This window comes from Fusarium falciforme, chromosome 5, assembly GCF_026873545.1.
Source record: "Fusarium falciforme chromosome 5, complete sequence".
In the NCBI taxonomy this organism is placed as follows: domain Eukaryota; kingdom Fungi; phylum Ascomycota; class Sordariomycetes; order Hypocreales; family Nectriaceae; genus Fusarium; species Fusarium falciforme.
In genome coordinates this window covers 3,121,324-3,132,515 of record NC_070548.1, presented here as the reverse complement: position 1 = coordinate 3,132,515, position 11,192 = coordinate 3,121,324, and the positions used below count along the sequence as shown (strand labels likewise).

Genomic DNA, 11,192 nt, shown 5'->3' with positions numbered 1-11,192 from the left:
TGACATGATGGCCATACCCTGCTACTTCTTAGCACTCTGGCCCTTTTCTTTATTTTTCTCCTTTTTCTTTCCTTATCTTCACGTCAGTTATTGTTTAATCGCATATATCGGTGCTCAGGGCTGGGATCCTCTGTCGTTTTTTTGAGATACAGCCATGCATGCATCCATGGAAACCCCATCCATGATAGATCGGCGAAAACGGGACGGGCACGTAAACGCCCCATGATAGACCTTGAAAGCCATGCGTGGGAATTTGTCCTTTTCTTTTTCGAGTTTGGAGTTGGATCTTTCTTATTACGGGAGTGAGTGAATGAGTGAATATGAACGTGGACGGCATGGGTTTTCTTTTGATGGAATCTCTTCCTTTGGGTCTCAGTGGAAGGCAGTCTGAATTGTTATTATAGATGTCTGTACCAGATTGCATGATACCACTTTGTTGAGTTTGGCTCTTCTGTCTTTTCGTTTATCCTGTTTTTAAAAAAAGAACAAAAAAAGCATCAATGTCCCATTCTGAGGCCCAACAAGTTGTCCTTTCCGCCAACATGAACATCACACCATGTCTTAATACCCATTAGTTACCCTATTTCCTTCTCCTAAAAGCCGTCATCAGGAATCCCCTTCTCCTTCTCTGCAGCCATCCTCACCCTATTCATGTCAACCCACCACCTGTGCGTCTCCTCAGTCCCCGTCCACTCGCCCTTCTCATCAATCTCATCCCACGGCTTGGGGCTCAGAATGTAGTGAATGTTCTTGACATTCTCGTCTCGCCAGATTTGTGCATGCACACCCTCCCACCTCAACGTCTTGAGCGCGTTGTATACGTAGGGTAGCGCGACCCAACGCCCGCGGTACAAGTCAGATAGCAGCGACTGATCTGCAAAGTCCATGTTGTCTGCGCTCGTCTCCATGTACGCCAGAATCTGGGTGTATAGCGTCTTTGAGGGGTTGATGACCTGTAAGCCCCCATTTATAGAGCCCACGGGTCCGACAGAAGGGTCTGCACCCGCAGATTGGGCAATGTCAGGGGTCGCGTGCTGCGACGTGAAGGCACAGTTTGAGGGAATCCAGTCTTTGGGGTAGTGAGGCTTCTTGAGTGGATTGCAGACACAAGCATGACCTGCTGCAAAGACACGCTTGCTGGTGATCTTGTTCCCCGTTGCAGCCAGCGCAGGAGGATCCAGCTCGAGATCCATTAGCTCATCCATGTTCTTGAGGACGAGCATATCCGAGTCGAGCTGTACAACCCGGTCATACTCGGTCAGGGAGAAGGGTGCAAGTTTGCTCCAACAGTCGTAAAACCGCGGCTCGTTTGTGAAGTCGTGACCTTTAGTTGGGAGGAGGTAGGGGATGCGCTGGGAGGGAATGCCACGGACACGCAGGGCTTCACGGCCTTCTGGAGGAAATGAGTCGGTATAAAGGGCTACGAGGGGGTATCGCGACTTTGCGACCCGAAGGGAGTAGTCAAGAGTGAGAAGGCCAGGCAGGTAGTTGAGGTTGGTGATGAGAGCTGTCCAGACTAGGACATTGAACATCAGTAAAGTGATAGCACAATCGCGGTGCCTGAATACCTTTGTCCGAGTCAACTGCACGTCTCTGAGGCTCTGAATCTGCCATTTTGCAGGCATTCAGCGTGTTGTAGATAGTCAAGGTTCATAGTTCAGTAGTTCCGAGGCGAAAGGTTTGTTAGCAACGTGACGGGAAGACTTCCATGAGAAGCCAGGAGTAACAAAGGGGGACACTGAGAAGTCAGACGCCCATGATCTCGTGGTTTTTTTGCATCCATCCGTGTACAGAGTTAGGTATGAAGCCTTCCGCACACGAACGAACTCGGCATTCCAAATTGTCGACTTCGACAATTCTCCATGGTTCCTGAGCAAGGCGGGACATTTCTAGGTTCTCAATGACGCGCCTCTGACGATTTTCACAACAGAGTATGATCTAAGAAGAGATTCCAGGCCACAGGTCTTGATGAGTTCTGCTGTAGTCCAGGGGAGGTTGTCAGCTCGCGAGACTTTGACTGAGTGAAGAGGGAGGAAATTCAACTTACACGCTGAGATGGATGTGAGTCATGTGTCCACCACAGGCTGTGTGGCACAAGATCGATCTCACCTCGGCACGATATGCAAGGTCCTCTTACAGGGAAGTGCCATGCCTAGGTACCAGCATCAAAGCTTCTCCCGTCGGCAATGCAAGCAAGGAAGGGCCTCGAGCGCCAAGACGATCGATCCAGAAAATGTCAGTCGTCTGAGCCTCATGAACTCATCCCACGTCACATCGCCGAGCTAACTCCTCGATCCACAGTCGCGGCTCCGAGCAGGTCAAGCTCGGCACCGCTGTCGGACATAAGTCTGTTGCATCATTGCCCAAGGCTTCGGTGATCGTCCGAGGCTGAACAGCCGGGGCCTTTGACCAAAGCCTGGGGAAGAGCCGCAGGACCGATTGGTGCGCTATGAGCGTGCTATGTCGGGTAAAAAGAAAGCGAAGACATAGTAGTTGGAAACTATGTATGCTGGTTGTAAGTCGTCGTTGGTGTTGCGTACAGTTGCAGCAACAGAGTGGAAACACCACGATAACAGCCGCTGGAAAAGCCACGCGGATTATGGCTTGCTATCAAACGCAAGATAATGCAAGACCGGAAACCACCGCCGGTCACGTTATCTCATCGCATCTGCACGAAAGGCATGTGAAATCGTGTCCGGTTGACGATCAGTAAGTAACTCGCCATGCGTAGGCTGAGCTGAACTGAGCTGTTCCATACCAGAAGGAACCGAGGCAGATGTATCACTGTCAAAAGGGCCGAAGTTGATATCTTCATCGTCTGATATCATCAACTTAGACTCAGCCAGCGACATTGTCGTGCTTCCAGAGATAACGAACACGGCAACCATGATAGTTCGTGTCCACGGTTGCTAGAGGTGATTGGCTGTCTGCGTACGCAGTATCTGCCTGTATTTTTTTTTTTTTTTGTTGAGCTTGTGCTTCACCGTCAGCCCCCTGAAGTAACTGAACTCGTCATCTTGGCGTGTCCATCACTGTAGCAAGATCGACACCACCATGGCCATTGCCGAAGCCATGTGCTATCGGATCCCTTCCCGTTCAAGATTGCGCTCGGTGAGTTCAAGGTGAAGCGGTCGATAGCGTCCAGGAACCAGGTGAGTTCAACAATTTTGGATGCGCCGGGGCCGCCGTAATTCCAACAATAGCAGTCATCCCCTCCCCTACCTAGAAATGTCCGGGCCAGTTAGCCGTGCCGCCGCCCTCCATTCCCAACGCACCGCCCTGTCTCAACTTTCCCCTGTCTCGCCTGAGCTTGGCTCCAGACTTCCATTGGCATATTTCACCTTTCAATTTGAAATCGGGGGCTAGGTGTAGCTCAACAATTCGACACGTGCGCAACCCTAGCTTTGGCACAGCCTAGTCTCAAGTTAGCAACACCAGGGTCTAGAGAGCATGGGCAGCATCAAGTGCCGTTGATGCTTCCTGTTCCTCTGTCGAGCTGTCCAAAGATGACTGCTTCTCCGAATGTCAAGCTCGTAACTACGAGAGCTTAGCATCTGATAACTTGAATGCCGAATCTCTGACATCGGACGTTCTCCGTCCGGTCGACCGAGGCAATTCACACTTTTGGATCAAGCAATTACCGATGGGAAACCCCCAATCAAGGTGCCAAAGGCGCTGGGATCTGCGACGGAGTCTGCTCTGTCTCCCCGGCCCAAAGGGGACTCCCGAGCAACCGAGCTGGCGGGTTGCTGCAAGTGGACCTGGGGCCCTTCGAGTCTGGGCAGACTGGCCTGTTTTCCTTGTCACGGGTCCCCTCCCGGAGTCGAGCTCTTGACAAGGTGCCCTGTGCGTGTGCTTCTGCTTGTGCTTCCCCAGTGCCGTGCCGACATGCGGCGTTGGTCTTGATGCCGCTTTAAGATAGTTCCAGGTGATCTCGTGCTAGGGAAAGCCAATCGAGGTGAGTCACTTCCTCACCTTGCTTCTGGAAGACTGGTACAGGTGAGGAGCTGGTATGATGAATGGTTGCGCGTCCTTGTAACAGAACAGGTCAGCCCAACGTCATTGACATTGGCGTGGAGGAACCGACACGCAAACACTCCATCTCTTAACAAACAGGACTTGTACCGTAGCTTTCTGACCGCCTTACCATGGCCCTGTCTTCAATTGGTTCGTTTCATGGCGATCTGTCAAGGAGGGACAGGCACCATCCACGTGCGCCAGCCAGATCACTGTGCCCCTGCCGAGAACTTCATCAGCGAAGCGGACGCTTGTTGGTGGCAACCGACAAGCGTGAGACATGGGGACACCGAGAGGGGGATGTTAAAGCGGCGCCGGTCCACCCGCAGGGCCCTTGTCTCGCTCATCCCAGCACTGATGCGTGGGGATCTCTCAACGAGTTCCACCACCAATTCCATTGCGTTCGCGGTTGCGGTGTTGCGACTGAGAGCGCGGCTGGTGCTGTAAGGATGGGCCCATACCAGCTTCTCTGGCGGCTTGCTGCGACGCTCTGCATTGAGAGCTGTCGTCACTTGACGCCACTGTTCCATGCTTCCCTTGTTTGTGGTGTCCAGACGTGCTGTCCCATCAATGGGGAACATCTCAGCACGGAGCAACTGTTGCATACAGACATGCCCCTCTCTCTCGCCGTCACTTCATCTCCAAGTCGGTCATTGACGGCTCAAGAAGCTCGAGTGGTTCGAGGTCGAGGACGAGCAAGCTGGGGCTTAGCGACGACTGTACATTCTCCATAATTGTCCCCTTTCTTTTCGATGGTCGGGGGTGGATCCGTAGCTCCCCAGCAGAACGAGAGCTGGAGGAGCAAGACCGTGCTGGACGAGGTGACTTTCTGAACCGGGGTGCTTGATGAGGCTGCTGATTGGATCTCAACATCCAGCGACGCAATGTCCCACACCGCGGCATTCGGTATTCCGTCGCATAGAGCCAGTGTCAGTAGGTTCCCCCCCCGGCGATTGCTATGTGCTGCCGCTGACGGGTGACCACCTTTCGACCTGGTGTTTTTCCTTTTTCTGCTAGACGGCGTTTGAGGGGTCGCTGGCTGGATTCGAAAGCTGGGGTGTTGGTGTTGGTGTGTATGTTGGGCGTTGGATTCGTACTGACCTTTTGCCTCGATTTGGTTATAGCAGCAGAAGCAATTCTACCGCCTGCTCCTGCCTGGTCTCCCTCACCTTGGTGGTTGCCACTGTGCAGGGCAACCGCAGGAGGGTGCAATGTACTTCGTACAGTACCTTCCCGCACTAACTGTTGACACTAGAACGGGAAGTAGTGGGATGGATGTCGATGTGGGAAGGAGTCACCCACACCCATCCACATCCACGCCATTCCCATGCCCATCCCCAGATGGGCACAGCTATATCTACAAGCTCCCGTCTCTGCCCTCCCTCCCTCTTCTCGTAGTCTCACTTCATCCCCTCTTCTGTCTGTATCATCTCGCCTTGGTCTTACTTCAATTCCTCAGCCAAGTACATAAATCCTCCTCCCCTCCTCTCAATTGAAGCTCTCTGTCCCTCCCACTTACACCACCTGTTGTGAACTTGCGCCGACCCTGTTCATACTTGTCTCCTGATTGCTGTAATCGTCACTGCTTCTATACTCGCGTATAAGTAGCTGGACATCGCTGTCGCAAATTACCTTCATACACATCCTCTACAACATCCATCACAATGTCGCGAATCACTGCTCCCGCCTCAAAGCTCGCCCGCACTCTTGCCGAGTCGCATCGTTCTGCCGGCGCCGTCCTCATGCCCAAGTATGATGAGCTCCTCCGAGCTCCCCGCCGTCCTTCTGAGCACCAGCAGCACTCTGAGGTGAGTCTCCATCTCGCCAATTGATCAACCCAGTCGCTAACAATTACATCAGACCCGTGGTCTCACCACCACCCACCGCCCTACTCCCCAGCCATCCATCGCCCACCGCACACGGCCTCTGATGCAGGGTTTCCACTCTTCTACCCCTTCCAAGACTCCCGCCGCTCACGTCGACACAACCGTCTTGCCCAAGATCCATCCTGTTCCCACCTCGAACGAGCCTATTCCCCGTGTGCCTCTTCTCCCCGACAACTACGGCGCTTTCCACCACTCTCTCTCCGATGCGGCCGATCTGGCCCGCGGCAACCGCCCCATCATCCTTGCCGTCGACCCCGATGTGGTCGTTCCCGGTGCGCCCATGGCCGACATGGAGGGCATCAACCTTGACAATGTCGAGCTCAAGTTTGCGCATGAGCCTCAGCCCGCCGCCACTACCGAAGATGGTGACAAGAGCACATTCTTCAAGGACATTCTCCGAAGCATGAGAGACGATGTGTTTGCTCAGCCTCAGACCCAGAAAGCCTGACGAGAACATCAGCCATCTTGGATATGACATGATAAAGAGTTTTAAGCATGAGCTTCTTGGAAAGAAGTATAAGGATATAAGCGTTTAATTTGCCTTGTTTTCATTTGTTTGCGGAATGTGCTGTCATACCACCATCTCCTTGTTAATACAAGAGACAGCGTGTGACTGGAGGCCATCTACTACTGAGCCATCTACCATCAATATCATAGCAAATCAAAGCCCAAAGTGGCAGCCTGGAATATCAATACAAAGAGTTTGATTGTCCAAAGCAGTTGCCAAGTCCAGACAATGTGAAGCACGGTCTACAAAAGGCTTGTACACGAGACATGCCATGCGCAGTAAATTACTAAATAACCATTCGCCAAATTTAAAGCCAAGTAACTACTATAGAAGTGAGAGCGATTGATACGCCTCTCGAGCGTCATGCTGCGCCGAGTTTTGCGTTGATGTTGTGTTGATGTTGTTGTGTTGTGTCTATGGTATCATCTCTCGTAAAACACCACCTGCAACCCCCATCCATGTCCCGGCTCAACTTCCTTTCCCTTCCTTCCTTTCCCCTTTTGGCCTCTGTTCCTGTCAATCTCTGGGTCTCGCCACTTTGTCGTACAGTACATATTCGCAGGTTAGATGCAGGTAACCAATAACGAACCAACCAGCCGGCGGTTCATGGAGCCTCGTCTGCGTCCCGTCCTGCGTCCCTCTTTCACCGCCCATCAGAAACCCCACGCGGTATGTCGGAGTTCGTCTACCGCTTCTTCATGGACGGCCTGGGCTTGCACTCGTCGTTGGTGACGGGGTGCAGCATCACCTTGATGGGATAGCTCTGGGTGTTGTGCTGGTAGCCCTTGGCCCAGTCGTAACTAACGGCGTAGGCAAAGATGCTTCCGTTCTTGTTGAAGGTGGTGGCCGTGATGCTGCCGCCCACGTTGGGGTAGCCCTTGAGACGGTGCTTGGCGTCCTTGTCCCAGAAGTGGAACGTACCGTCGGAGCCGGCCGTGCTGAACGTGCCGTGGACGGGGTGGAACGAGATATCGTTGACGGCGTAGACGTTGGTAACGCTGTTGGCGGGGGGGTCACGGTGACACTTGAAGGAGAAGTTGGAGCTGCAGCGTGTTAGTTAAAGATCTGGTCATCACGCAGGGGGTTGTTATCGATACTTACCTCGAGTCCTTGTCTTCGACATACTGAATCGCGCAACGACCTTCGATACTGCCAATAGCAAAGCCCGCAGAGTCAGTGAAGCAGCTAACCACCCTGGTCTGCCATTTAAGCGGGCTCTGCAGAGTCTTGTAGAATTTGGTAGGGTTCTTGAGGTCGATGACGTTGATGTACCGGTCGGCGGTTCCCACGACGCAGAGGTTGTCGCGGACATCCATGGTGTAGACCCTCTCCTGGCAGGTCAGGGTCGCGGCCGGCTGCTGCTGCCGCAAGTCCCAGTACTTGACCGTCTTGTCCCAGGAGCCAGATACCACCATGGGCCCGTTGCCGCTGTCGAAGAAGCGGACCGTCCGCACGGGCTGGTCGTGCGTGCCCACGACCATGTCCTGCTGCGAGGCGAGGTCGCAGACCTTGACGTTCTTGTCGGCGCCTGCTGAGGCGATCTTGGTTCCATCCTTGGGAGCTTGGTCAGCCATGAGCTCGGGGGAATCTTGTTTATTCGTGACATACCTTGGAAAAGTCGACATTCAGGACGGGCTGGGAATGCTCGTAGACATGACGACCTTGGCTCCGGCCATTCCCATCAATCTCGTAGATGCGGACCTTGGCGTCCCAACTAGAGACGGCGAGATAGTCGGGGCCGTTGGGCGCGGGCGAGAAAGCCAGGTCGGAGACGCTGTCGGTGGGAGGTTGGTCGAGTGCGACATCAGCCTTGAGGTCGCCGACGGTGGTGCTCGCCGACGAGCTCGACGCGCCGCCAAAGAGTGTCGACATGGTTGCAGAGGGAGTTGGGTGAGTTCGAAAGGATGGTGTCGACTTTTCTGCGTCGTCGGCGCGTAAGGATCTCGCGTGTCAAAAGGTCGTGGCTATCGCGAGCGTGCCAGATGTTGCAATATCCGCACCGTATCTCGAGTCTCTGGATCGATTGCGTTCGAAGCAAAGAGGGATAGTTGTTGTCGCGCCGTCAAAGCTGAGAGCACCAAAGCTTTGTATACTGGGATGGATGAACAGGCACGAAGGCAACGACCCAGCCTTCTCGACGAGAGGCTCGGATTGGCCAGCTTCACTGAAAAAAATCCGTTTAGGAGCACGCCCCATCAGAGCTCCCCATCTCTAGCCCCACCCCCCAGGCCCCATCTCAAATAAAAATTTCGAATCCAAACAATTCTCTTCTTTTTCTTCTTTCCTTTCTCCTTCACCCGCCCCCTCGCTCAATAAATCGCCATTCGAAGCTCACAAACAGAGACACTGCGCTCGCAGCGTCTCCCTTTCATTGGCTTTGGGAGAAAGTCCCCGGACGTCTCTGTTTCGACGGAGCCTGCGGAAACGCGCCGCCATAGAAGCACAGCGGCTGACCTCTGCACCCAGGCCCTCTCCCTGCGCCGGCCCTGCTCTCCGCTACATCTTCCCGTATGGCAACTTGATACTCAAGCTGAACCAATCTCCTGGTCCCTTTGGATGAAGATATGAGTCCGCTGCCGGGTTGAGGGGTTCTTCTTGGGCTGACGGGGGCCGAAAGGTGGATGGTTGGCAGACGTTGGTCGCTCGTGAGTGTGGTATCGGGCGCTGAGGACTTGTTGTCGAGGTTGATAGGTATGCGATTGCTCAGCGCAAGCCGAGTTACTCAACGGGGCTCATTCTTGATGCGAGGGGGGGCGGTCCATCCCGTCGACGCTTAGGCGATGGTTTCTTACCCTCCTTTTTTACACTCTAAACTTCGTTGGAAGTTCCTCTTGAGGGTGAAGCCGGAGCCTGAGTCGAGATGGGTTGAAGTTTTCGTGATGATGACCAATATTAGAGTCAAGCACCGAGACAGGAAAATCCTGTCACTGTGGACCATCAAACATATGTCAACTGAAAAACTTCAACCCATTCGACTTTGGTCGACTGGACGTCAAGATAGAAGTGTAGTGGCTGCCTGGTCTGTGACAACAAACCGTCACCCGGTGATCCTAAACCTACTGTGATACCTTGGTCTGACGTTGGATGTTTGTTCCCTCGAGATCACCGACAGGGACCAAAGCTGTGTCTGTCAGGTCAGCCTCCCGCCTGGATTGGCTGTCGCTCAGACCCCTGCATTGTCATGTTACCGGCTTGCCTCGATTCCGGGGTCAAGATTTGCTGAACCGTTTCCCATGTCAGGGGCCACCCTTTCGGTCAATCACACCTCGTCGTGATAGCTCGACTTTGTATACTTCCAATCAAACGGAACTCGCTCAAGTAGACACGAGCACAACAGTGGTAGAGGACAACGTACCTGCATGAGCTGACTCCCTCATGACCAATATCACGATACAGAGGGGTCCAACCTCGAGTTGTGACTGGTTATGATGGTGATGCAGTCACTCAATTAAGCGACAGCCGGCTTCTGAGGCTATCCCAACCAACAACCAGCCGTCACAGACAATGAAAGGCCGGCAGAATGCCACCGCGCGTCTTTTGCCCAACCACATTCCTCACGATCCTCTAGCCCATCTCCCGATACGGCGGATCCATGCTCCTGTATGGTCCACGGCTGCCCATGTCACACCAGCCCGTCTCAACGCCACACCTTTTCCCAAGCGAGACGAATCCTCCAATGGCCGGGCCGCGCGGCATCATGACCAGAAAAGCCCCCGGCGGCATGGGGGATTCTCCCTTTCCCTTCCCGCGTATATTGGATGTGTATATGTATGTTAGATGCAGCCTTTCCGGTAGGGCACGGACGACGGTGATACTCTTACGGCGCGGGAGAGTGAAGGGAAAGGTCTTGGGAGTGGAGGCTGAGCAGCATTGGCGAGGGACTTGGCAGATAAGGAGTGACGAGGCCTTGTCCTACGACGAGACGGAGGGGGAAGGATTCGTATAGAGTTTTTGTTTTCGTTCTTTGAAAATCCATTCTTTTACGAGGTAGAAGAACCCCCCCAAACGTCATCTCTTTCTTGTCCGTCTTCTTGGTTTGTCTTGGATTACGTGCATGGACACTCGTTACACTGAGATTGCTCCAACACTCCTTTCATTTATACCAGCAGTGAATCCTTCCGGAACATCGCGTCTCATTCTCTTCAACTTTACCCTATTCTCTCCTTGAACCATTTACAGTCAATTCACACGACTTCGCTCGCGCCCTAGAATCCATTGCCCACCATGCGTTTCCTCTTCTTCGCGACCCTCGTCACCTCCGCCCTGGCGATCGACTCCCTCACCGAGCTTATGGGCCAGCTCCCCAAGTGTTCCATCGAATGCCTTACCAACGCCCTCTCTGAGCAAGGCTGCTCCCTCACCGACGTCCAATGCGCGTGCTCCAACGTCCAGGCCATTGTTGAGAGTGCTTCACCATGCCTCATCATCGCAGGCTGTGCCCTTGATGAGCTATCCAGTACGTCGTTCCCCGTCATGCACGCCTTAAGAAACACTTCTTCCAGGGATACCGTATGTCTAACTTCCTCCTTACAGAAGCATCAACTTCTGTTGCAGACATCTGCTCCGGCCAAATCACTGGCACCCCTACTCCAGCGGCATCATCGGCTCCAACTTCCACCACCGCCGACACCGTCGAGACGAACGGCCAGCCTTCCACCTTTGGCAAGGGATCCATGTGGACGGGAGCACTTGCCGCAGCAGCAGTGGCTCTTCTGTGATTGATGCTCCAGAGCCGGATGTGAAGAGGGACAGATTGTATAACTTGCATTTCAAAGGCGTAG

General features: G+C 53.7%; 4 protein-coding genes across 4 annotated transcripts; 2 read left to right on the top strand and 2 right to left on the bottom strand.

The window, feature by feature from the left end:
- Positions 1–593: 593 nt before the first annotated feature.
- Positions 594–1,614, bottom strand: NCS54_00717400 (Hypothetical protein; the record flags this gene model as incomplete). Its single annotated transcript, XM_053152608.1, has 2 exons — positions 594–1,516; positions 1,569–1,614. 2 exons carry the CDS (start codon positions 1,612–1,614, stop codon positions 594–596), a joined length of 969 nt encoding a protein of 322 aa, XP_053008583.1.
- A 4,067-nt stretch (positions 1,615–5,681) lies between these two features.
- NCS54_00717300 (Hypothetical protein) lies at positions 5,682–6,351 on the top strand (the record flags this gene model as incomplete). The annotated part of the gene is made up of 2 exons (XM_053152607.1): positions 5,682–5,825; positions 5,878–6,351. The coding sequence occupies 2 exons, from the start codon at positions 5,682–5,684 to the stop codon at positions 6,349–6,351; spliced, it is 618 nt and encodes a 205-aa protein (XP_053008582.1).
- Positions 6,352–7,096: 745 nt separating this feature from the next.
- NCS54_00717200 (Hypothetical protein) lies at positions 7,097–8,283 on the bottom strand (the record flags this gene model as incomplete). The annotated part of the gene is made up of 3 exons (XM_053152606.1): positions 7,097–7,454; positions 7,513–7,964; positions 8,020–8,283. 3 exons carry the CDS (start codon positions 8,281–8,283, stop codon positions 7,097–7,099), a joined length of 1,074 nt encoding a protein of 357 aa, XP_053008581.1.
- Positions 8,284–10,635: 2,352 nt separating this feature from the next.
- On the top strand, positions 10,636–11,129 carry NCS54_00717100 (CFEM domain-containing protein; the record flags this gene model as incomplete). The annotated part of the gene is made up of 2 exons (XM_053152605.1): positions 10,636–10,867; positions 10,945–11,129. The coding sequence occupies 2 exons, from the start codon at positions 10,636–10,638 to the stop codon at positions 11,127–11,129; spliced, it is 417 nt and encodes a 138-aa protein (XP_053008580.1).
- Between the last annotated feature and the right edge of the window lie 63 nt (positions 11,130–11,192).